Source organism: Alligator sinensis, unplaced genomic scaffold (assembly GCF_000455745.1).
Source record: "Alligator sinensis unplaced genomic scaffold, ASM45574v1 scaffold783_1, whole genome shotgun sequence".
Lineage (NCBI taxonomy): Eukaryota > Metazoa > Chordata > Crocodylia > Alligatoridae > Alligator > Alligator sinensis.
Window position 1 is genome coordinate 1,812,158 of NW_005842197.1, and position 24,674 is coordinate 1,836,831.

The following is a 24,674-nucleotide window of genomic DNA, read 5'->3' on the forward strand; positions in this document are numbered from 1 at the left end:
CGCCATCACCTTTACCTGTGTCGTCGCCTTCCTCATCCTGGTCCTCTTCCCCATCCTGTGCAAGGCCTGCCGGACCCCCTCCTGCCCCAAGAGCCCCACGGCCGACGAGGCCAAGAACGAGGAGAAGTACCTGCTCCAGCCCTGAGCCCGCCGCCCGGGCCGGCCAGGAGCTCCATGGCTCGTGCCCCCGGCGCCCCGGCCCCCGCGGGGAGCTCTGGACCTGGCACCAGCCAGCCGCTCGGGCTGCCTCGGACCCGTTGGAGACGCGCGCGGGGCTGGCTTGGGCATGCCAGCTTCCCCGGCGAGGCAGGCAGCAGGGGACCGGGCTGACGGGGCTCGGGGGGTGAGAGCTGAGGGAGCAGCGAGGCTGGGCGTCACGGTGGCCTGTGGGGAGCGTTGGAGCTGAGCCGGGCCTTTCCCCTCAGCTGCTGCGGTGACAGGCGGCTCGGGGGGCGCTGAGCACAGGGTCTTCCAAGCCTCTCCCTTCCCGGGGGGGCGGTGACCGGAGCTGCGCTCGTGGCGGGCCGGCTCCCCGCTCCTGGTGCAGCGAGGGCAGCTGTAGCCTGGCAGCTGAGGTGCTGCCGTGCACGAAGCGATGGGCTAGCAGGAGGAGGAGGAAGGTGGGGGAGGGATGGAGGATGTGGGGGGCAGTGGAGGGGGCACATGGTGGCAGGAGCAGGGCCCAGCTGCTGCTCCAAACCTTCGTGGGCACCGGGCTCTCTAGTACCCTGAGTGGGGGAGCTGGGGACCGCTGCTTTGACATCCAGGGGATCCCTGCGCGGGGACGGCGGTCCCGGTCGGGGTGGGAGGCTGCGGTGAGCTCCTGTGTGGTGCGGGAAGGGTCTGCAGACCGAGCTCACGGGGGGGGACTGCCGCGCCGGCCCCTGCACGTGGCGGCCCTCTGCCTTCTAGCCTATTTTCTCCTGGCTCTGCTGCCCCCGGTACAGCCCGGCGTGGAGCGACCCCTGTGCTGCTCCCGCCCAGGGCAGTCGGTGACTGTGGGGCAGGCAGGATCCTGGAGGGCAGAGGTTACGTCATGCCCGTGACATCACACCTGTCTCCAGCTCGCGGTGATGTCACGCTCAGGGGTCGGCAGCCAGGCTGGGGCTCACCTGGCCTGTCTGGCTAGGCAGCAGCCTGGTGGCACTGGACTGCGCAGGGAGGCTGTGCTGGCAGAGGCCAGCGTGTTTGCTGCGTGACTGGGAAGGCGCGTGGAGGCCTGGCTCTGGGGCAGGGTCTGGCGGTCCAGCTGGGAGCCGCGTACCCGTCGCCTGCCCGGGCAGAGCCCTCCAGCAGCTGGCGGTGGGTGGGAGGCACCTGCTGCAGCCCAGCCCTCGCAGAATGGCAGCATCTTCCACCCTGGCTCGGCTCGGCTCGGCTCGGACGCCCGCCCGCCGGGGCTGTGGGGGGCTGATGGTTTCTTGCCAGTGTTGGCACGCGGACAGCTGGGTGTTGGCAAGCTGCCTCTGGACCCCTGGCGGCACCCCCCGTGCCCTCCCTTAGCACCGTGCTGTCGTGTCGCCAGTGCCGACCTGCAGCCAGTGCTACAGCCAAGCAATAAGTAGGTGCTCCGAGGCCGGAGCAGGGTGCCTGTCCCCTGGCCCAGCCATTGCAATAAGGGCCTTGGGGAGTTCCCAGGGCTGGGGGTCGGCAGGTGATGTGCCCAGTGCCCCTCGCCCAGGGGGCTCCTGCCATCTCCCCGGCTTGTCACGTTAACGACCCGCCATCAGGTGTAACCAGTCCCTTCGCGGTTGTGTTTTTACTAGGACAATAAATCTACCATAGCAAATAGGCCGGCGCCTTGCCCCGTGCTGTGATTTCCTCGCCCAGGGGGAGGCTTGGCTATAGCATCTCCGGGCCCGAAGGGGAGAGCAGCAGGCTGGCATTAGGCTCCCGGGCCCTGCTGCCAGCCCTGCCTCGTGCCCACGGCTGAGTTCCTCCCGGCCCGGGCCTGTGCCCGTGGCGGACGGCTGGGAGGGGTCAGCAATGTGGCCTGTGCCAGGGTCTGACCCAAAAACCAGATCCTGGCCCCTGAGGGCTGTGCCCCGGTGCTGGGTGCTAAGCCTGGATGACCCCCGCTCACCCTGCCTGGCGCTTCCCCAGCCACAGCTGTGCCACCGCGGGGCCTTTCCATGGCTTTATTGACTCGCTGGGCATCCGGGGCAGCGCACGCCGTCGTGTGCGGGGCCAGGATGGGCACGGCCTGCGGGGCAGCCAGGAGATGAGCTCGTCCGTGGAGGAGCCCAGCTCGGGTGATGTGCGAGGAGCTGGGGCTGAGCTGCCACCTGCTCACTTGGCCTGCTTGCTGTCTGGCTCCCGCACCAGGTTGAGCAGCTTGTCCAGCTTGGCGATCTCCACCTCGGGGCCCTTCTGCACCTCCTGGCCCTTCTTCTCCTGCGGAGGGAAAAGCAGACGGGGCTGTTAGTGGAGAGGAGCCGGTCGCTGGCCCTTGGGGGGGGGGGGCTCTCCAGACAGACATGCCCTCCCTTGTGACCCCTGAGACACTGGGCACGGTGCAGGGAGCCTGCAGGGCTGAGAGGGGCAGCCGGTCCCCAGGCGGGCATGCTGTAGGGCTGATGCGCTGGCTGCACCCTGCTCCCCACCAAGCCCGCACCTGCGGACAGAGCTCATTTGGGCTCCCGCGTACCCTCTCTGCCCAGCCCAGTGCAGCTCTGCCAGGCTTGGCACGGAGCCGGGCGCTGGCTTCCTCAGCACCCACCAGAGAGGAGCAGGCCGAGGCGTGCCGGGTTTCGGGGCACGTGCTCCCCCACGCCCAGCAGCTCACAGTGGTGCAGGGAGTGAACCGAACCCCGCCTGGAGCCCGGCTGCACCTCCGGCCCCGCGCAGGCCCTTCTCGCCGCCCCCACACACCGCTTTCCTTCCAGGCTGCCCCACAACAGCAATGCTTCTTCCTTTCCCCCCTTGTCCCGCAGCCCTCGTCTCCACCCCGGCGGTGTCAGGACTAAGTGGTGACGGTCCATAGCCGAGGAGCCCTTCGCTGGAGGCTTTCAAGCATCGCCAGGCTAGGCTGGAGCAGCGCGGCTGGCTCTGTGCAGGGGCTGGACCGTAGGAGCCTCGGGGATGCTACGTAAGCATCTGGCCATGTCACGACCTGGGCTGACGGCAGTCTCCAATGCTAAAAATAATACCTAGCTATCCCCGTGCACGTGGTGCCCTGCTACTCTGCCCACCCACACCTGCCCCAGGGCAGGGCCTCTCCGGGCCGGGGAAAGGCATCGGCAGGGAGAGGAGGAGGTGAGCAGGCTGTGGACGGGGGCCTCTGCTGGCCTCGCGCCCACTGTCCTAGCGTGGCTAACGTGCGGGGAGCTGGCATGTGACAGCTGGCGTGTGCCCGGGCTCCCTGCCGGCTCCTCCTGCCCTGTCCCATGTCACTGCCTCGCCGAGCTCGTCTGCTCTCCGGTGGGGATTGCAGGCTGCCAGGAGCACGTCCCTGGAACAGCCGGTCGCAGACGCCAGGCAGGCACTCGAGCAGACCCTGCTTCTGCTCCCCTGGTGCCCACGGGGAGGGAGAGCGCGCGGGGGCAGCCGCCCGGGCTGCCAGCCTGCTTTTTCTGTGAGGGGACGGGCCCCTGAGCATCGATTCTGTTCATCTTGATGGGATTTGCTGGAGCGACTGTTGGATTATGCTCCAGAAGCGCCTGCCGGCTGCCTCGGGATTAAGGATCAGGCCAGCTGAGCGGCCAGGCGGATATAACCCTGTACATGGCGCAGGAGCGACGCCATCGCAGCCCTGGGCGCTCGGCTGGCGCGGATGTATTGCTGCAGCCAGATGCAGGACGACGCAGCCACAGGTCTGGGGCACTAAGAGACATCGTGCAACGCCTTAGGCACATCAGCCAGCTCTGTGACAGTGACACACACACACACACACATGCACACACACACAGCAAGAGCCCAAGCTACCTGCTTCTGGGCTTTGCTGTTGCTTCCTCACCCCTGCACCCTCCTTTTTCTGCTCCATTTGTTGTGGGGATTTGAAGCCTCCCCCCGAGGCGCTGGTGCTGCAGCCCAGGCTGGGGATGGGGCTGGGCTGTGCCAATGCTCCTGCTGGCACCAACCCCGCAGGGTCCTGGCTGGAGGGTCTCGCCCCATGCTCAGGGTCAGACCAATGCTGCGTTGGGGAGGAAGGGATTTTCTCCACAGCTCACACTGCAGGGCTTTGCCTCCCTCTGCAGTGGGGGCACGGCCTCTGCTTGGGATCTCTGGAGCGTCTATGAACCCCTTTGCAGCAGCAGGACGTGGCACTGTGGTCCCCTGCTTTCCCTGGGGCAGGGTCGGGGGTGATGCCTGGTGCTGTGTCGGGCGTGAAGGTCATTTGACAAAGAGGTTCGATGATGGATGTGTCTGGGCTGGTTTGCGCAGGGCTGATCCTGCCTCAGGCCGGGGGCTGGACTAGCTGCAGCAGGCCCGGCCGGAGCACAGCGTCTCAGCAGGACGGGATGCTGCGACTGCGTCAGCTCAGCACTGCGCTTGCTGCCCCGGCTCCCGCTCGCTGCCAGGCCACGGCCCAGCTCCTGGCAGAGCCAATTCCCCTACCACGCCAGGGCACTGGGACCAGGCGGGGACGATGTGCCCTGGAGCAGAGGACACGGTGGTGCTGGGGAGGAGAACCTGGTCATGGTCCGGGGCACGCCCACACCCTGGTGCACTGCGTCCCGGTGCTGGCCGTCTGTCTCGGGTGAGGAAGGGTCCTGGGAGACCTGGGAGGCAGCGCCTAGAAAAGGAGCCGTCTCAGCAGGCGCAGAGGATGCAGGTTGGGAGGCCACGCCAGCTGGAGGAGCCTGCAGGGACTGGACAGGGGAAGCTGAGGTCCCGCAGAGCCCGGCCCTGCAAGGGCACTAGTTTGTGCGCGCCTTGCTCCAGCCGGCACGTGTGGGCCCATCCAGCCCCTGCGCGGTGGCACATCCGTGCTGCCATCACTCCCTGGAGAAACGCAGGCACGGAGCTGGGGGCGAGCAGCGGGCAGTCGGGCTCCTGGCCCTGACGATGGGATGTGGAGCCCAGTCCTAGCCAGGACCGCCTTGAGGTGGTGTGACCACTCCTGTCCTGCCCGCTCAGGCCCTGCGGCGATTGGAGCCATGTGCGAGCCTGGTCAGGAGGGGCTGCGTGCGCCAGCTCCAGAGCACAGCGAGTCCCAGCGCCGACGACCATCGTAAGCCAAAGCCCAGCGGGGAAATCTCTCCCTCTGGGTCACGCGATCAGGGCTGTCAGCATGGAGACTGGGGGCCAACGTCACGGGAACGTCACCCCTTTCTTGGCTCTTACAGAAATATGGTGCAGCCTGGAATTGCGATTTGGCAGCTTGGCGATTGCTCATACATGTCCAGCTGTGCAAATGCACAGGCAGTGTTACACACTTAACACCACCCCCCCGCCACCGAATGTGTCTCCCTAAAGGTCTCAGCGGTCTGTAGCGCATAGCCGTGTCTTCACCTGCTGTGCCCCTTTCTCCCTCTGATCTGTAGCCTGGGGGCTGCCCCCCTCTCCCTGGGAATCGCCGCCTTTCCGGCTCACAGCTCCCTGCTGCTCTGGCACCAGAGGGGCTGTGACGCCTTGGGAGGGCTGGAGAGGAGGTGGCAGTGGGTTTGGCACAGCTGATGTCCTCCCTCCTGCCCAAATACGCCAGGGCATGCCTCCCCCAGGGCAGGCTGCTCCAAGGTGTACAGAAAAGCTCTCTCTGGTGCTGGAGTTCAGGTGGCCACAAGGACAGGACAGAGGGGGACGTCCTCCCAAAATTCACTGCCCCCTGTGAAGAACCCTCCCCGGCTCACTATCCCTAACCCTGACCCTGACCCTGCCCAGAGTTCCCAGAGTGCGTCAGCTTGTGCACATCTGGGCACATGCACATGTGGGCACACCGCCTAGATGCAGCCAGGGGCACTGGTGGTGCCAAGCGGGGGTTTGACACAGGCCGTGGATGGAGCCCGGTTCCCCATCGTGCCGCTCTCACGCGCTCTCCCTCTGTCTGGCAGATTAATCCCGAGGCAAGTCTCACACCAGACAAACCCCGCCACTTAGCGACAAATCTAGCAGCCGGCGAGTGGGAGACAGCTCGCACCAGCAGGCGAGCTGGCGAGGAGAGAAACCATCGCATCGCGGCTGCAGGCTTGAAAATCAGGTACCGGCTGCTTGGCCCGGCTGTTTCCTGCGTAGGCGGCTGGATCGCCTCTGCTGGAACTTGCAGAGGTGACGTCCACGGGGCCAGAGCTCGGCGATGCCTGAAGTCCCACGAAAGAGGGAGAAGTTTTCTGGCTGGGGCAGAGCTGCGGTGCAGCGTGTCCGCTGCGTCTCAGCTGCCCCAGTGACCGCGATGACGGCGTGCTCCGGTAAAGTTCACGGAGGCCGGAGGATGTCCCAGAGGCTGCGAGACTCCACAGGAGCAGCGCTGGGCTTTGCAGATGCCCTCCTCCCGTGTCCTTCCACCTGCCACGGCCGCTGCATCGTCTCCCTTTGTCCTTGATCCAATCCAGGGCCCGCTCCGGGCAGGTGTGCGCCCTCCTTCCTATAGGCTTTCCTAGGAAAAGAGCACCCCTGAATGGGACTAAGGCTGCTCGGCCAGGGGACGGGCTCTGGGCTGGATGCTCAGCGTCTGCCTGGGCACCTGGAGGAACTGCGGCCGTGTGTGAGGCCTCTGAGCCCCGGCACAACGCGCAGGAAGGACGAGCTAGGGCCCTGGGAAGAGGATCCACAGGCGACACAAACAGGGAAACTCTTTAGGGACCTAACTTTGCCAGTGCAGACCGCAGGTATGGGCCTTCCCCCCGCTGGGATTCGCCAGCTGGAAACCTCTCCTGGGCTCAGCCAGCTCTGAAGTCCCCCTGCCCTCATCTTACCCCACGAAGCCAGTGGGGCGAGCACTCACCACCACGCAGGAGACCCAGAGTAATTAAACATACACTGGGCCAGAGAGAGAGAGAGCAAGAGCACGAAAGCTTTTGACTCTACCGTGGCCATCCCCGGGGCAGCAGGCAGGCCTGTTCCCATTCACACCCAGTCTCAGCTACTCCCGCGCCCATTTGGACCGTGCTGGGGCTGAAGCTGCAGCCGCACGCTGTGCTGCTCACCATGGCCAGGACTCACGCAGAACTGGCTGGCTGAGCTCTTCGCAAGAGAGAAAAACCGCTCTGTTATTTGTCTGTAGTCAAAAAATGAGTGCAAACTAAGAGCTGGTGTTCTCCAAGGGGGGGTCTGGAGATGCCTCGAGTCTAAAAAGGCTGTGGGCCACTGCTCTTGGTCCTCCAGGCTTGCCCAGGAGTGGGTGTCAGCTGGGCAGGGTCTCCGAGGATCGACGCGTTGGATTTAGGAGCCCACCGTGGCACTCGGGCAGTCCCTAAGTGCTTTCACCTTCAAAAAAGCTGCTTATGTGCTTTTGAAACTCTTCCAATCTGGGCACTGAGCATGGGAGTCAGCCTCCGAGCCAGCGCTTCGTAGACCTTCAGTGAGCGAGGAACGGGAAAACCCTGCTCAGAGCCGGTTCGTCTCCCTGCCAGCCTCCGCGCTCTGCCGCCGCGTGACACTGGGGAGACCGGGCAAGACGGACCTTTGGCCTGACTCAGTAAGTGGCAGATCTCATGTTCTTATTTGCCTCGACATACATAAAACACGTCTCTTCTGCAGCCCAGGTCCCGAGTCCTGAACTAACTCACTCAGAAGATCCTCTCTTGTCTGCTTAGAGACCAGGCTTTATTAACGTACCTGCCCCGGTAGGGGGGAGATGCTGGCAGGTCTGAGGCACATCAAACCCGGCGGGTTATTGCTCTAATTAGACGCCTCTGTCTCTCTCCCTGTATCACCGTGCTGCTCAGAAGCAGGTTAGTCTGGTAACGAAAGCCGATTACACACACAGAGCGACTTTCACCTCCCGCGTCTCTCTCATCCGAGGCGCATTTGCTGAGAAATGTGGGTGACCCATCGCACGGCAGCCTCGCAAGCCAAGCCTGCCACGGGCCCAGAGTGGGGCAGCGCTGGGCTGCACAGGCAGGGATGCAACGTTACCCTCCAGACTACGGCCCTCGTTGTCCCGCACGCGCGCGGGTGAGAGATGAACCGCGCTGACAGGAGCCCCAGCAGCGCGGAGGAACTACCACTAAATATTCACGTGCTGTGCTAATAACAGCGCAGCGCCTCAGTGCAAGCTGCATTGATTCTTGCGTCCATTTGCAACCTCCTTCTAGAGGAGCACGCCCTGGACGTCACTCCCACCAGACCGCTACCAGTTTAGCATCGTCTAGTGGCAGCGTGTGCGTGATGCTGTTTCCAAGCTTCTCCCCAGGTAGCTTCCCAGTGACCCAAATCCACGTCTGGGGAGCTGGGCGGGCTTGCGGCTGGCTGCAGAAGTGCTGAGAGTCCCAGAGGTGCTGGCAGGAGGAGAAATGAGGACTGCATCCTTACAGGGAGAGGTGCCGGGTGTTCACGGCTCTCGCCAGCTGCGTGTGGCGATGCTGCTACTCAGCACCTCTGAAGACAGGGCTGACTCTGGGGGGGTTTCCTGTGCAAAGAGGAAGAAGGATTGAGCCTTCTGCATGAGCAAGCAGGACTCGATGCCTCCTGCTCCACTGCTGAGACACAAAGCAATCCTCCTCTGATGGAGAGCTGATGGTCTGGTGGCCCACAGGCTGCAGCAGTCATCAGCCCCGAATTTGAGCTGCCCTCTCCCTCAAGCAGTGATCCCCAGCTGGGGAGATGCAGGCTGCCCAGGTCTGGGGGATCTCAGAAGGTTTTCCTGGGTGGACAAAGATGTCGTGGTGCAGTGAATTGGTTGCTCCCCTTTCAAAGGCTGTCATTGCCAGAGCAGAAGAATAGTCATGTGTGTGGGTATGTGTGTGTGTGTGTGTGCATGTGTGTGCACATGTATGCATGTATGTATGCATGTGTGTGCATACACACACGCGTATTCTCCCTTTGAAAAAGTCAGGCAGGAAGCAGCCTTCATCTACAAGACGTCTGGGAAACTCAAGCAGAAAAGCAGAGCCACATAAACACGGAGACGATCAGGTCCATTAGCGGAAGGGATGAATGAGCTCCTGGCAGCTTTTCTCCGAAGGACGAGGCCCCCGAGAGGCAGGAAGTCACGGGGGATGTGCACCTGGGGTCTGGCTGTGCAGACCGGGTCTCACTCCTCCTCCTCGCCGTCTCTTGCAGGAGGACGGAGAAGTCAGTGGTTTCACTCCAATGGAAACGCGTCCATCTGGCTGCAACAAGGCCCCACGGGAGACATGCAGTATCTGAAAGAGTCGAATCCTTCGGGGCTTCCTCCACACTCCCCTCAGCTCTGGATGGGATGGGCCCAGGGCTTATTTATTGACTCCGCTAATGAGAACCATCTCAGCGGTGTTGCTTTTTGGCAGGCTAATGTGTTAAACTGAAGAATAAGTCCCTGGTTGGGTACTGCTGGCTGGGGTGAGTTGCAATGCTTTTATTTATTGCTCCAGACACAGCTGAGGCCTCACTCTAGGCAACAGACTTCAGGCAAAAGCTGTTTTTTCCTATTTGTCCAGCATATGCAACCGATTCTGTAGCCCAGCCACAATGCAGAAGCCTACTGGCATCTGACACGAGGGATGAGACCAGCCATCCAGACCCAAGGGTGGTGCAGGAGTCCCGGTTGTGCTAGGCTGCAGCACGCTAAGCTATAGGAAGCTCCCGTGCCAAAGCGCAGGATGGGAGAACGGGGCCTCATGACCGCTGGAGGACCCAATAAGCAAAAAAATAATGAGAACACACTAATGAGCAAAACAAAGATGCTGAAGGGAGCCCGATAGCAGCAGCTGAGAAATTTGAGGATGAAGGTAAGAGACAGAGAGGGCACGAACCCAAGTGCAAGTGTGCAAACTTGGCAAACGAAACAACGTGCCAGAATAAATCCAGAGTCTGGAGATCTGTCCCCGCTGAGTCCCACGGGAGTGGGAAGCACGTGCGGTGTCTCCGCCTGTCGAGGACAAGCCGCACTCAGCTGCACTGACTGTCCATCAGCCCAGCGGGTGCGCCGGCCAAGAACAATAAACTTGTCTGAGCTTTGGCCGCTGAAGACGGACCTGAGATGTTTTTCTGCCTTTCCTCCGGGATCCGGGACGGCGGCCGTCCAGGACACGCAGACCCTGGCAGCCTGCGTACCAAAGCAACAGCAACCAGACGCCATCCGCGGGAAAACTTTGCCGACTCAGAACAACATAGAGCTGCTGCTTCACTGCGCTCCCACGATGTCCGCTCCATCAGGCCTCGATCCTCACCAGGTCTGACTGCTTCCAGGGCTCAAAGGGCGTGTTGTTTCCTTTGGCTCAGCTGGGAACGTCGATGAGATGCCGGCGGCTGACGGTACCCGGGGTGTTTCGAACGGTGCCCGTCACCGGGGCATCTAAGCGCTGCTGGCTTTGCACTGCAGAAGGGGCTCCTCGCTGTGGGCAGACGTCAGCCTGGCGCCACCAACAGAAGTCGGTGTGCAATGATGGAGGCTACTGCCCCGCACCCCGCTTTCAGGGGTTGCAGCCGCTGAGCGCGCACCAGCGGGATTCAGCGTCCAAGGAAGCTGGCACGAGGCAGCGGCATCGGTGATTTCCTGGAGTGCAAGAGCAAACGTTCAGTGCTCGGGAGTTTGCTGGAAGGGCCCCCACTGCCGAAGCTTGGGTCTGCGTGCATGGTGGCAGGGAGCCCTGCCTCGGCTCCTCCGGAGGCTCTTTGGGCTTTGTCACCCTGCAGGGCCAGCCCCTGGCTGCTCAGTGCCACGAGGAGCAGAGAGGGACCCTGTCTCCCCGCTGCTTCCCGCTGGTGTGAATAGGCTGCAGCAGGAGGCAGGAAGGCCGACAAAAGCAGCAGGTGGCTTGGGTGGGGACAGGAGCTATTCTGGAGCTGATGGGCTGTCCATGCAGATGTGCAATGGGGGCTCAGCTCCTGACCCTCTCCCTGCCTCGGGCACGGGTGATCAGAGCGAGCGGTGCTGGCTGATGCTGCATTGGAGCGAGCAGAGACTCCTCGGTCCCTGGGGTTTTCCCCAGTGTCACATCACATTCATGCGGGTGCTTGCAGCTACCAGGGACCTTTGCAGTTCACCTACAGCTTCACACCACTGAGCCTCCCTCCGGCACTGAAATGCAGCCACTTCTGGGGCGGAGCGCAGCAGCCCACAGTCATGCTACACAGCAGTTTAAAGACAGGAAGTGGACGCTGCACCTAATTCAATAGGCAGAACTGAATTAACCATGGCTGAGTGCACCTGGAGGGGCTGAGCAACACCCCCCCTCTGGCCAAAAGGGCTTGTGGTGGTATACAGCAAGCATAAAAGGTCAGGGATTTTCAGTGCAGGTCCCGCTCCCTCGGATTTGCTACACACAGACCCTGAACTGGAGCCAGACCAGGCAAACGCAGCTCCCTCCGTCCTGCTTCACTACGACACCCACAACCAGCTGGCTCCACGCTTGGTGCGTGACAAGGCCAGAGAGGAGGGAGGTCTGCATAGCCGGGTCAGAGCCCATCAGAGCCGGGCTGCGGGGGATGGAGGATGGCAGCTCGAAGAAGCACTCGCTTGGCACTCCGCTTGCGGAGCATCATGAACTTAATGGCCACAATATGGACTTCATCTTGGCCCCAGCCCGTGCTCTTTGGCTAATGGATCCGGTCTCCTTCTCTCAGAGCAGTAAAACATGAGGCTCGTAAACTCTCCCATCGAGCCAGGAACACAGCTTTGCCACAGCGCTTCAGCGCTTATCATCATAAAGCATCTGCATGGCTGGGAGCAAGCAGGAGCCCCTGGGCCTGATCCAGCTCACAGCGAGGCTGCTGGAAACCTTTCCAAGAACTCCTGGACCTGAGCTTGGCTTCTTCCCTTCTGTTCTGCTCCTGGGCTCTGCACCCGCTGTGCCTCCCTTTGGGCAGGGAAGAGCAGGGTGCCGAGGGCCTGGGCATACAGGAGTGGGGCCGGGGGCAAATGTACTGATGGGAACCGAGGGGGGCAAGACCTTGGGGACACCCACAAAAGCCTCTCTGCGGTTTAGACCCCTGCACTGGCACCCAGGCTACAAAGGGACTTGGGGGCCTTCAGCCACGGGTGGGGGCCTGGTAGGTTTGCAGAAGCACCTGGGTGCTTCCCATTTGCCTGCACCGGGGCACTATCTAACCTCCACCCAGGAGCCCACCAACATCTTTAGGTGCCTCAGTACCCTCGCAAAGCTAGGTCTTCACTGCTTCTCCTCCACTGGCTTTCAACGAGCTGGAGGTCTTGGCACCGCTGAGGTCTTCATCTGGCTTGAGCCCAGGTGCTGGCTTCACTCAGACTTGGGCTGGGGCACAGCTACCTTGTGTCCCTGCTGTGCACAGCTCCGGAGCAAGGACTGGACAGACTTTGGCATCTAAGGGTCAAATTGATTATGAGAAAGAAGCCAAGTCTTTGGACTGGAGCGTCTGTCTCATAAGAGCACCACCCAAGACCATCTGATCGCAGCAGTCTTTCCTGCCCAAGTGCAGGGGCTGGACCCGATGATCTGTAAGGCCCCTTCCAGCCCCTAACAACTATGAAAGTATGAAACACCAGCAGTGCCACACTGTCCTGGGTCAGACCCACGTCCAGCCAGCCAGCATCCTGTTCCCGAAGTGCACACTATACAGGGAGAGCGCGGACCCGGGTACCTCTAGCGAGAGCTAGCTGCTATTCAGTACTCTCCCTGGCGTCCACCATTATTGCTGCAGATATGCCAGAGGAAACTTCTCCACCTGTTTTGCTCAACAGCTGTGAATAGATCCATCGCCCGTGAATGTGTCCGGTCCTTCGCTAACCTGGCTCTGCTCTCTCCCTCCCGTGACAATGAATCCCACAAGGTAACGACAAGGTCTACAAAAAGGGACTTTCTCTTGCTAGTTTTAAACCTTTCACCCACTAATTCCAGCAGGTTCCCCCTAGTTGTAGTACTCTGGGACTTGGTGAACAACAGTTCCCTGTGCCTTTGGTCCGCACCCTTCATGATTTTCTGGACCTCTATCTGATCCCCCTTCCGCCTTCTTCTGAATAGGCCTAGGCTTTTTAGTCTCTCGTCTGGCAACTGCGCCAAGCCCCTGACCATTTTAGTTGCCCTTCTCTGGACCTTTTCTAATTCGACTACATCCCTTTTTGAGATGTGAGGCCCAGCACTACACACGCCATTTGAGAGGTGGGCATATCACGGATTTGTATGAGATGAGATCCAGGCAGCAAAGCAACCCACCCTGCCTGTGAACAAAGCTTAATTTTCTCATATGCTCCAGGGAAACTCAGGCGGGCACTGATCCAGTCCAAGCCCTGCTGCCACACCTCCGCTCCTCTATTTCAGGCAAACTTGGGGCTAGTGCCTACTCCCACATGCCCCACCCAGCCGAAACCATGCCCTTATCCGTTTCCATTGGCTCGACTGCCCAGACACTGCAGTGTGCTTATCGGCAAAGGGAAGAGCCTCGAGTCAATCTCCCATTCAATCTCCCACCCGCTTTGACAGCTCTGTTCCTGGCCTGCAGACAGATTAGCCGATGGAGCGGAGATAAGTGGACGGATTTATTTTGCAGTTGTTTGGAAAGAAATGGTGCGGGACTCGTCGCATTAGCCTGGAATTAAATCCGCTGAAATCCCCGTGGGGTGATTAGCGACGGTGCCCGGTAGCCGGTCTCGGATCGCGGGCAGCATCTGTGGAGGGCTCTTACACCAAACCGCCGTGCGAGTCAGACATTGTGTGCTGGGGGGAAAGACGCTTGGGACCACGGCCTTAAAGCTCGTGTCTGCCTAACTCCCATGGAAATCAACAGGGCGGATCCTGCCCCAGGCAGGGGTTGGACTAGACGTGACCTCTGGAGCTCCCTGCCAGCCCTGCTTCTCTATGACTTCTGCATTTAAGCACGCCAAAATTTAATGCGCATTATCTTAATGTGCATTAAGTGGGTTTAGGCAGGCGTCTACATGTGCAGGCATTAAAACTCATTAACGCTGTATCTGGACTGACTTGGGACTAAAGTTGGTCCCAAGTCAGTCCACACACACAGCGTTAATGCGCTTTAACGTGTCTAAACATGCGTTAATGCGCTTTAATTATCCGCACCTAAAGTTGATACCTACATTTGCAGGTATCAAACTTAGGCGAGAATAGCTTAAATTCACCACTTTTAACGAGTATTAGGGGGGTGCACGTGTAGATGTGCACCCTTAATGTGCATTAACTTAGGCCAAGGCGCATTAAAGCATCACGTGTAGACGCACCCTATGAGCCATACCTGGGCTTCAGTGCTTGTAACTCCAAAGCACACTGAAAGCATGAATGACCTGGCCTGGAGATCCTGCTGAGGTAGCTAAGCGAGCATGACTGTCCCTGTATTACAGACAGGCCAAGGATGCAGAGAGCTTAACTCCAGGGAGAAAACGTTATCTAGTGATCAAGGCACGGGGCTGGGAGCCAGGGATCCTGGGTTCTGCTCTCAGCACTAACGCCACCTCGCAGCATGACCTTGCTCTATTTTTCCTGTTCCTGAGGGTGGATTTGACGGGCCATCAAGCACTTTACTGCAAGGACAGGGCAGGGGCAGCAACGAGAAACCAGGAGAAGCAACATTACCAGCCCAGCCGGCTCATCTGGAGACATAAACGTGCGTCCTGAAGGCCCCCAGCCGCTGGGCAGGAGAACACAAGATAGAGATCCTGGAACTGCGGATGAAAGGAGCTTCCTCCCCCCACCACCCCCAGAGGAGGGAAATAAGATGACAGAGTGAAGCAGAAACCAGAGAAGAGGATATCAAAGGCCAAGTTTTGGAGACCCCAACGGCTCTTCCCCCGAAGCGGACGCAGGGAGCAGGTCAGCGTGCACCACAGATCGGCTGGTTTGATAGAAGGGCCAGTCTGGAGTGGCAATCGCGGTAATAGCTGTCTAATAATAAACTGCCAAGTCCCAGGCTGAGGTCTGTGGACGTACGGGGGACAAACCCGCTCTGGGCTCCGCTCTGTCCTGCAGGGGAGTGGGTTGCAATTCCTCGAACGGCAAGCAGCCTCCCCACAGCACTTCCCACCCTGGCCTGTGCACTGCACTCATGCAATGTACTGTAATCACTGTCTATGCAGCCTGTGTCTATGTACGGAGGCACGGCGCGGCCTGGAAAGAACAGTCCTCACTGACCTTTCTCACTAGGAGGGTGGTGAAGCACAGGACCAGGTTACCCAGAGCGGTGGTGCAGTCTCCATCCTTGGAGGCTTTTAAGGGCCAGGTAGACAAAGCCTTGGCTGGGATGATGTAGTCGGGGCTGGTCCTGCTTGGAGCAGGGGGTTGGACCTAGATGTGACCTCCTGAGCTCTCTTCCAGCCCTCATTTTCTCTGATTCTTTGCATGAATTGAGAAGAAATATAAAAAGCAGAAATCCATGAATGAGCAAAACAGCTGGTGCGAGAAAGGAGGGGTAGAATTAAAATGACAGGAATGAGGGTGGGTGTTGAGGTAGTGGAAGAACCAAAGGGATGAACCAGGTATGAACTTGGCAGAGACGAGTAGCAGTGGAGATCTGGACAGAAAGACAGAAAGCCTTGACACGAGGACTTGGGGTATAAATAGGGGGGGCCGCACTGTTCATTTCTTTGTAGCAATGAAGGGGAGCATGATTCCCACCGGGAGTTTTTTGTCCTGGCAGCTTTCTGAGCTGGGCTGACTGCTAAACAGCCCAGGCAGCGTGGTGTCTGTGTGACGATAAACCCCTCCGAGCTTTCACCACTGAACATGAAGTTGAGTCTCCTTTTTTCTGTGCCGTACCCAGACTCCAAGCACCGGCCCTCCGCAGTGCCCGCACACCAACGGCCTGAGTGCCAAAAGCAACACCCGAACACCACGCATCTCAGAACAACATACCGCACGCACGCAGTGTACTGGCACCAGCGTGTATGTACTGTGCACACGCAACGTACCGTAACCGCCGTGTACTGAGCCAAGTAAGTACCTCTTGCTTGTGTCCCCGTCTGCGAAGCCGGGTGCAAAAGGCAGGTTGGCAGCAGCCTGATGTGCAGGGAGCCCTATCAATATGCCCCGAATGCAAAAAGCAGCAAGCCGCTAAACAGCGGCGTGGCGAGAGCGCTGGCAGGATTGAATGGTTCATCAACAGCCCCGCATGGGTACACAGGGAAGTGCCTGCGAGACGTAATGTGATTAGGTGCATGAGAGTTGGGAGAGGAATTGCTGCACAGCTGTGTTGTGCATCTGATCACTTCAAACTGTCAAGGATTATTTACACCCCGCCAGGCAGGGGCAGCAGGAGTACACGGCGCAGCAAACCGCAGTGCCGCACGCCGAGCACGTCCTCCCTTCAGTGCACCGCCAGGAATTACCTAATTAACTCCCCAAGACGCCTGTGGAAATAAGAAAGATGGTTCTCCATTCCCTGGGGAAACCAAAGGCACAGAGAAGGCCAGGCCAGCATTTCCTGTGCGGGGTGCCTATGGTAGGCACTTACAGCTATATTTCGGTACCTAAATAAATGGCTTCCCTTCCAGAGCGGCTGAACGTGCATGGTGCCCACTGACTTCAGAGCAATGGGTGGCAGCTTGAGCACTAGTTGAGAAGCCTAAATGCAGATATAGGTGCCCGAGTTTGCAAATGCTGTCTAAAGCAATTAGGCCAAGGACATCAGTGAAGTCAGTAGTGAAGCTGAGGCCAGCACACAGCCGTGCCAGGCTGTTTCCCGTGCTGTCTCATCAGATGTTATGGCGATGGGGCAAGGACACAGCCCTGACACACACAGAGGCAGTTTAAATCCCCTCATCATTTGTCATCAGGCTCGGTGACGGGCAAACTGCAGAAAACCACCACAGACGGTTGAAACTCTCTCTAGCAGTGAGTGAGAGAGGAAGCTCGGGATGTTTAATTTGCCAACCTGAAGCACTTCATTAGGCAAATGATGAGAAAAAGGAACCATGCCCTTGATCTGGACAGCAAACAGCCTGGCGTGCTGCAGGTAGCAGATTTCTTGGCAGCGCTGCCTCCAGCCATGTCTGGTCTGCTCCTGAACATAAGGACAGTCCTGTGATGGCAACAAAAGAGCAGGCGGAGGGGAGAGCAAACCACGGGGTTTGAACACACCCTGGAGCTGACTCTGTGTGCAAGCTGACTCTTGCTCTGCCCCCAGATGAAAGTCACCTTCCCTGCAGGGCTGAGGCAGGGCTGTCGTTTCAGGGCTACGGCTCCGAACCCCAAGCCCAGCCGTGTAAAGCCAAAACCGCGGAGTCGCAGCTACATTGGAAAGCAAATCAAAGATGTTAAGGGCTGGAAACGAAGAAGCAAGGAATGCAAATATGGACTGCGCCCTGTGGCAGAGAGCGGTTTTATAAGAGCAGCGATTCCCGGCTGGGTGTAATCAGGCTTTTTGTGCCCGATCAGATCAAGCTGCCTGTTAAAGACCCACTGGAGCTTTTCTTTTCCCCTTTTCCCTTGGGGTCCTCAGTGCTGTGAGACACCTTCCCACCCCGTGCAACTCATCTGGCTGATTTTACTGACCTCTGAAAGCCATTTTGAAAGACGCTGCCCAGGGCAATCTTGGCCTCGCTCACTGAGGGCAGTCGAAGCTGGCGCCCTTCTGGAAGAGGCCATGGAAAGGCATGAAATTCAGGACACTCCCCGTGGAGCGACGTGACCCATCCAGTCCATGACAGAGAAATGTTCTGTGTTGGAGAACAGCGGGGAAAATGGAGCCCGTGCCTAAGACTCCAGTCAGCTTTAATTACACGGCAAAGCGGAAGAGCAGGCACTTTCCTATTATTAAGATCACTTGAGACAAAAAAGATCTGCCATGGGGCCTAAATTACAGAGAGGGCCAGCGTGAGATAATTTCCGCTCACGCTAATTAACAGACGTCACCGTATATTCTGAGCAAATGCATGTGCACGCAGCGTGCAAGATGCTCAACTCCCTGTTGCTGGGTGAAAAGGGGTGGGGTGGTATTGAGAGGCTCTCAACCCCCAAACCTAGCCAGGAACTGATGAAAACAGTTGCCATCTGCTTCCCAAGGACCCCCCAACCCTCACCTGCCACGGGGCGTGGGACCACAGCGTATCTTTCTGTAGGACAGGGCTTTGGGGTCCCAAGGAGGCTGCTACTTAGCTCGCAGGGAGGTTGTTAGCTTGTAGGACATGTCTATGTGGCGGGAGGCAGTGCCGCGCCGAGCGAGCTGGCCTGGATGCTGGAGGAAGAGCAGCTGCCGGTACCCGACCACGCTGGTGTCTACGTGGCACCGCCCTGTGCCGTGTACACACCCTGGAGAGGCACTGCGCAGAGCAGCAGAGCAAGCCTTCTCCTTTGTGATTAACCGGCTGCTCGAAGTACAAGACTCAGTTTCCCCTTGTCCGGGACTGCCCAGCAATGCTCTCCCCCTCTGTGGTGGGGGGCCTCCTGCCCCAGCTCAGCTGCACGTATCCTCGACAGACCCTCATGCTCCCGCCCACCAGCGCACCAAGACCTGACCGTACTGGCACAGGCGACGAGGGCAGACAGGACGTTAGACACGGCCTCACGCTCTTCACGTTGCCTCCCAGCGTGTCAGCGGCGCGGCACATCCCACCGGGGTAGATTACAGCAGCTCTCAGCTGCCCAGTGCTGACCTGGCACATAGTGCTGTGGGCTAGGGCACTTGCTTACACTCGCTTGACCAAAGCTGGGCTAGCACAAGAAGAGTCAAAGGAAATGATCAGGCCAGAAGACGTCTCGGGATATGAATCATTTTAGAAAATTCAAGAAAGATGGGATGGAAAAAAGCTAGGTTATAGGGCTTGCTCAAGGTCCCTTGCAATGTACTGAGTAGTTAGACCAGGCTAATTTTAGACAAGATATAGCATAGAGATAGAATAAGAACAGGCATATGAATATTCATTAGAGCAACCCCTATTAGGAACCAGCTGTTTTACCTTACATGGTCAGCTTTTTGTTATTATCGCCAAGCCAAAGAGCATAAAAATCTGGGTTCATCTCAGATTTTTTGGTTGTCAGCTTGAACCACGATTCTTGCTGAATAGCCCAGTTGCAGGTGAGCTAAGATAAGGACTCTTTTAAAATTTAATTTAAAACATTTCCCCTACCAGGCTGGCCACCTGCTAGAGACTTTTTAAGACTAAGGACTTAGAAATGTTAAAATAATGTGCATTTTATGGGCATTTAATCAATTGCTTGATATGTCTTATCTGTACTGTTTAGTCATCTATATCTTTTCTGAATTTTATTCTTCGATTTGCTATTAAAATGTATCTATGTTTACATTTGTGAGTATTTCGTTTGGGGAGACTGGCTCTTTGAACCTGTCTGGGTTCTCAGAACACACCTGAGGGTCAACACCAGTACGTGGTGAACAGCCCTAGTGCAGAGACCCAGGTCCAGCCCCGAGAGGCTCATTACATGTCCAGCTATGCTACGTCATCCGAGGGAGTTGGGCTGACTGAGTCTGCAGAAGAGAAGACCGAGGGGGATTGAATAGCAGCCGTCACCTCCCTGCAGGGGGGCTGCAAAGAGGATGGAGCTGGGCTGTTCTCACTGGGGGCAGATGACAGAACAAGGAGCAATGGGCTCAAGCTGCAGCAAGGGAAGTTCAGGTTGGATATTAGGAAAACTTTTTCACAATGAGGGCAGTAAAGCACTGGAAGGGGTTACCCAGAGAGGTGGGGAAGTCTCCGTCCTTGGAGATGTTTAAGCCCTGGTTAGACTAACAATTTCATGGTGTAAGCTGTACATGCTTGTAGGGGAAGCTGACACTTCAGCTGGGAAATGTCTCAAACCCAGCTGGCACATGGTGTCTGGTTGTGCTAACAGGACCACTTCACCTGCCTGCTCTGTTAAGGGTGACGCACCCTTGGAAACATTGCCAGGGAGCAGTTTGTGCACCCACGACAAGGCAGGATCTACAGTTAAGCCGGGGACTGGCACAGAAAGCACAAGGCTGGGGGAAAGCTGCTGGTCCCTTCTCTTCTTGTGCTTCCTATTCTCCTAGAGGCCAGGGCAAACTTGGCCATAAAGCCATGCAGCCAACTGCCTACCTGTCAGGAAATGACACTATTAAGGATACACTCATCCCCTTAACTCTGTCCCCTTGTGTATCTGCATTATGACAATCTTTCATTGCACCATCTTATGCGACATGTCAGATAGTACGCTGTGGTATCACACAGTCTTCATTGGTTACCTTCATGTGTAGCATCTTGTTTAAACTTTGCAGATTGACACTAGTTTCACTGTCATAATGACTCAGTGTATTTTTAACTGATTTTCCATTAATAAATGTATAACAAAATGCGACAGATTTAAGAGGCTATGTCTGGCTTGACCTGGAGACACTCTGCAAATGCTAATTGAGCTTTGTTGTCTCTCACCAGTCATCTCTTAAAAAAAACCACTTTGGCCCAAATCTCATCCCATTTATCAGGCCTTAAAGTGGACTTAAGTACCTAAGGGTGAAGTTACATGCTACACTTAGACTACGCTAAGCGAACTTAAAATGCAAGCATCTGCACGTTAAAGCTCATTAACTTATGTTAAGTGCCCTCTGAGCATCTTATTGTCATGCCACTTTAGGCGAGGGCTAACCCCGGGCTGTGCTACCCAGCTTATGTTAGGGTAACTTCAGTTTGCTCCACAGAGAAAAAATGAGGCATCCGCAGTCTCCCAGCATCCCAGGATGCACTTCTCCTAGACTCCCCCACGTCCCCCAGGTGTCCTGGCTCCTGGCCACACACCTGCCCACCAGCCCTCTAGTGGCAAGTCAGAGCTTTGCAGGCAAGAAATGATCTTAACCCTTAATGTGCGACTGCTCACAACGCGGTCTAACGTTAACACGGATTAACGCTCCACAGATCTCGTATGGGCCGAGTGTAACATGGAACTTGCCCCTCAGCCCGATTCTAATCCACGCTACTTGAGTCCCCGAGAAAATGTTCGTGCGAAAGGTGGGTGGGTCCTCCTCCTTCCTGCTTTCAAACACAATCGAAAGGGTCAGCTGACAGCATGTTACAGAAGTGGATGCAATATGGACTTTCAGGCTTTGAGCAGGGTAGAAAACAATCGCATTTAGGCACTTAAGTCTACTTCAGTCCCCAATGGGCAGAACAGAACCTGGCCCTTAGTGCTGTATGAATGGAAACTTGTAAAAACCACATTTTGGTTTACCAGGTTCTTTTTCGTTTTTCATAGAAATCCTGCCAGACTAGCTTCCAGGGAACTTATATTTCACCTGTGGCACTAAAACCCAGCTCAGGGCAGAGCGTACTTTAACTTGTGGTTAAACAAGTTCTTATAAAACTCACAAAACAATTTGCATGGAGAGATTATCCTTTGTTGCTGAGGTGAAAATGCTTTGCATTTTTTGCTTCAAAAACGCATCTTTCAACAAGCTCTGGTCGCTAGTCGGGGAAGTGCAGTGGGACCAGGGACCAAAGGTGAAAAGTGTGCATGAAGAGTGGTCGCTCCTTAAGGACACGGTCCTTGAAGCACAAAGGAAGTCCATTCCCATGCGGAGAAAAGGTAACAGAAGGGCTGGGAAGCCCTCTTGGCTAAACAGGGAAATCATGGCCACCTTAAGAAAGAAGAAAGAGGCTTATAAACAACCTCCCAATTACAAGCATCCCGAGTATGAGAAAACCGCCTGTGTGGGGACAGAGGTTCACCAGTCAACTGAGGCATTGCACGCAGCAAACAGAGGAAATCCAGGTAGGCCGGCTTGGTCTCCCAAATGCCACAGGTCACCCTTGGCATAGGTGCCGAGTACATGGGGGCCCGAGAGCCCTGGCTCCCCTCAGGAAGAGGGTAGGGTGACCACCTGCCTGTAACTGGGTAGGACAGTCCTGAAATGGGAGCATCGAGTCCTGGGCTGCATGACTCCAGGACAGTATCTGTCCCGGATTCCCACTATCGCGCAGAGATCCGGGTTGGAAAAACGTGGGAAATGGCGGGTCTCCCCTTGCAGGCTGGCCGGCTCCAGCTTGCAAGGGGCTGTGGGAAGCAGGGCGCAGGCGGTGCCACGTGCATGTGTTCACGCACACATATGCACATGGCCAGGAATACAGCCCCCGGCAGTGGTGGAGAGCAGCTCCCCCAGCTGAGTCCTCAGGTAAGTCTATGGGGGGAGGGGGGCAGCTTGAGGCCCCCACGGTGAGGGAGGGAGTGGGGTAGGGGCTGGGCCTGGGGGTGCCGCCCAGCCAGGATGGTGCATGGGGCCCGGGGCCTGGGCAGGGAGTGGAACAGAGCCGCGGGAGGCTTGTCCAGGGGGTGGGGGGGCAGCCCCCTGCCGCTGCACACACTCCCAGGGAGGGAGGAATGGGGGAGCACATGCCCCCCAGATCTATGTGTGGGGCAAGGGCAAATGTCAGCTGCCCACTGAGGGCTCGGGGCTCCCCGCTCTGCTGCCCCAGACCCCCCGAGGCATCCCCCTCCCCACCTAGCAGCAGTGGGGGGGCAGCACATCATCGGTGGGAGGCTGCAGCAAGATGCGACTGTAGGTCTCCGTCCCGGCAGCACCGTGTGCAGGGTCTGAGAGCGGATTTGACTCTGGTCCCACCCCAGCTGGAGCACTGGGGCCAGGGTGAGGCACCACATATTAAGAGGGATGTGGAGAAGGAGGAGATGACCCAGAGGTGGCAATGAAGATAAGGAAGGGGTAGCTGCGTGATGGCGGCTGAGGGGACGAGGCATTTGGAGACAAGGAGATATAGAGGGGACGGGAGAGGGCAGTTTTAAACATCTACAAGGCTGCCACGAAGGAGGGTGGGGGGGCTGTTCTTTTCCCTTGCAGCAGAGAACAGGATTACAGCAAAGCAGATTGAGACTGGGATTCGATCTCAGGGTTATCTCCTCCCTGTAAGAACCAGGGGACGGAGGCGCCAGCTGCCCAGGGCAGCGGCAGCATCTCTTTTTCTGGGCAGTTCCCAGCAGAGGCTGGATGGCGTCTGTCTGGGGTAGGAACAGAGCAGTCATTGTATTAAGCTCCTTCACAACTTGCTTAGAAAAGCATTATTAAATCTAATGGCCCCATGCCTTTATTGCAGCTTTAATTATAACAGAAGCAGCTGAGAGGATATGGCTAGCAATCAATCTCGCCGATGTGGCCGTAGCTCTCTTGAAACTTGAAAAAGGCTCATCTGACATCACGGTGTGAAACCAGAGGGACGCTCACATTAACCTGCCGCCATGACCTCGGACAGCGGCGACGACACCGCTGACAACGGCTTTGCTGCTGAACGCTGCGACGCTGACCAGGCTGCAGCACCTGAATTAATTTGCTGTGTTTGCCACCGTCTCTCTGTTGTACTGAAACATAATTACTTCAATGCCGTAAGACTGGTTAAATCCATCTGCTTGGCTGCCTGTGGAAATTAATGGAGCTTCTTTTCAATAGAGTATTTCAAAATAAAGACAGGCTGCAGAGAAAACAACGCGGCACTCATTACGGTCCTGAAGGCAGGCGCAGCCTCATTCAAGCTCCTCATCTCTGTGTCCCACCAACGGAGCAGGCACAAGCCAGTGATGCTTCCAGCTCCAGGCAGACCAAGGGCAGCTCAATGAAACAGATACCTGGCAATTAATTAGCGGTGAGATTTCGGCACAAGAGAAGCCCTGTTAGCAGAGGTTAACTGGAGCCGGTGCACATCCAGAACAGAAGCTGTGCAAATACGCTGCGTTATGAAGGCATCCACGTGACAAAGACACACTCCCCGGTCAAGATGTAATGAAGCCAAGGTGGAAGTAGAGCCTTTAACTCTGGGGCAGTGTCACATCAGGCCAGATCCTCCGTCACACGGCATCGCTCAGCTCCAGTGCGGTCGGGGGAGTGGGGGAGAAACAAGGATCCTTGTACCCCAGCAGCTAGCCAGGCCCCTACGGGCCTTTGGGGACCAGACAAAGGCCGAACTGGCACGTGGCAGGCTGGGGTCAGGTGAGCACAGCACCCGCTTGAGCTGGGCTAAGTACCCGACGGCAGCAGTTCGGCAGCTCCCCCATTCCCATGCTGTCTCCAGTTTACGGAGCAGATTTAGACTGGACATTAGGAAGAACTTCTTCACGGTTCGAGTGGCCAAGGTCTGGAACGGGCTCCCAAGGGAGGTGGTGCTCTCCCCTACCCTGGGGGTCTTCAAGAGGAGGTTAGATGAGTATCTAGCTGGGGTCATCTAGACCCAGCACTCTTTCCTGCCTATGCAGGGGGTCAGACTCGATGATCTTCCCTTCCGACCCTAACATCTATGAATCTATGAATCTATGAATAATCCCAAGCACTCTTCCGGGACTGGAGCTTATATTCCTGCGATGGAGTTCACTGGCCTGGCACCAAACCCACAGACCAGCGGTCCTCCTCTAGCAAGTTCCCGGCTGATTCCATCTGGTTTAACGTCTTTGGGTTCATCCCTGGAGGTGCTTGGCATCATCGCTGGGTGAGAAGTACTGACATCCCATGCTGTTGGCCTAGATTGGGAGGCTGTGAAGGAGGCAGTAAACCATGATTAAGCGGCGGATGATGTCTTAAGAGGCCTCAGGATGATAAACAAATAGTTCTTTTTTACCAATGCAGAACAGCGGCCCAGGATCATCTACAGAAAACACCGAAACAAGGCACGCGATGAAAACAAAGCGTTTTAGCCCAATGACGGGATGAAATCAGCCGCAGTCGGCTGTAACTCTGCAGTGGGCTGGCACGATCCAAGGGAAGAG

The 24,674-nt window shown here is 57.5% G+C and overlaps 1 protein-coding gene across 1 annotated transcript in view; it reads right to left on the reverse strand.

The window, feature by feature from the left end:
- Positions 1-2,129: 2,129 nt before the first annotated feature.
- The window catches only part of DNAI1 (dynein axonemal intermediate chain 1), a 210,982-nt gene continuing 188,437 nt past the window's right edge, over positions 2,130-24,674 (reverse strand). Inside the window, exon 20 of the mRNA XM_006026569.2 lies at positions 2,130-2,394. Within this exon, the coding sequence (XP_006026631.2) occupies positions 2,290-2,394 (105 nt within the window). The 3' untranslated portion in view covers positions 2,130-2,289. The remainder of the gene's footprint in view (positions 2,395-24,674) is intronic.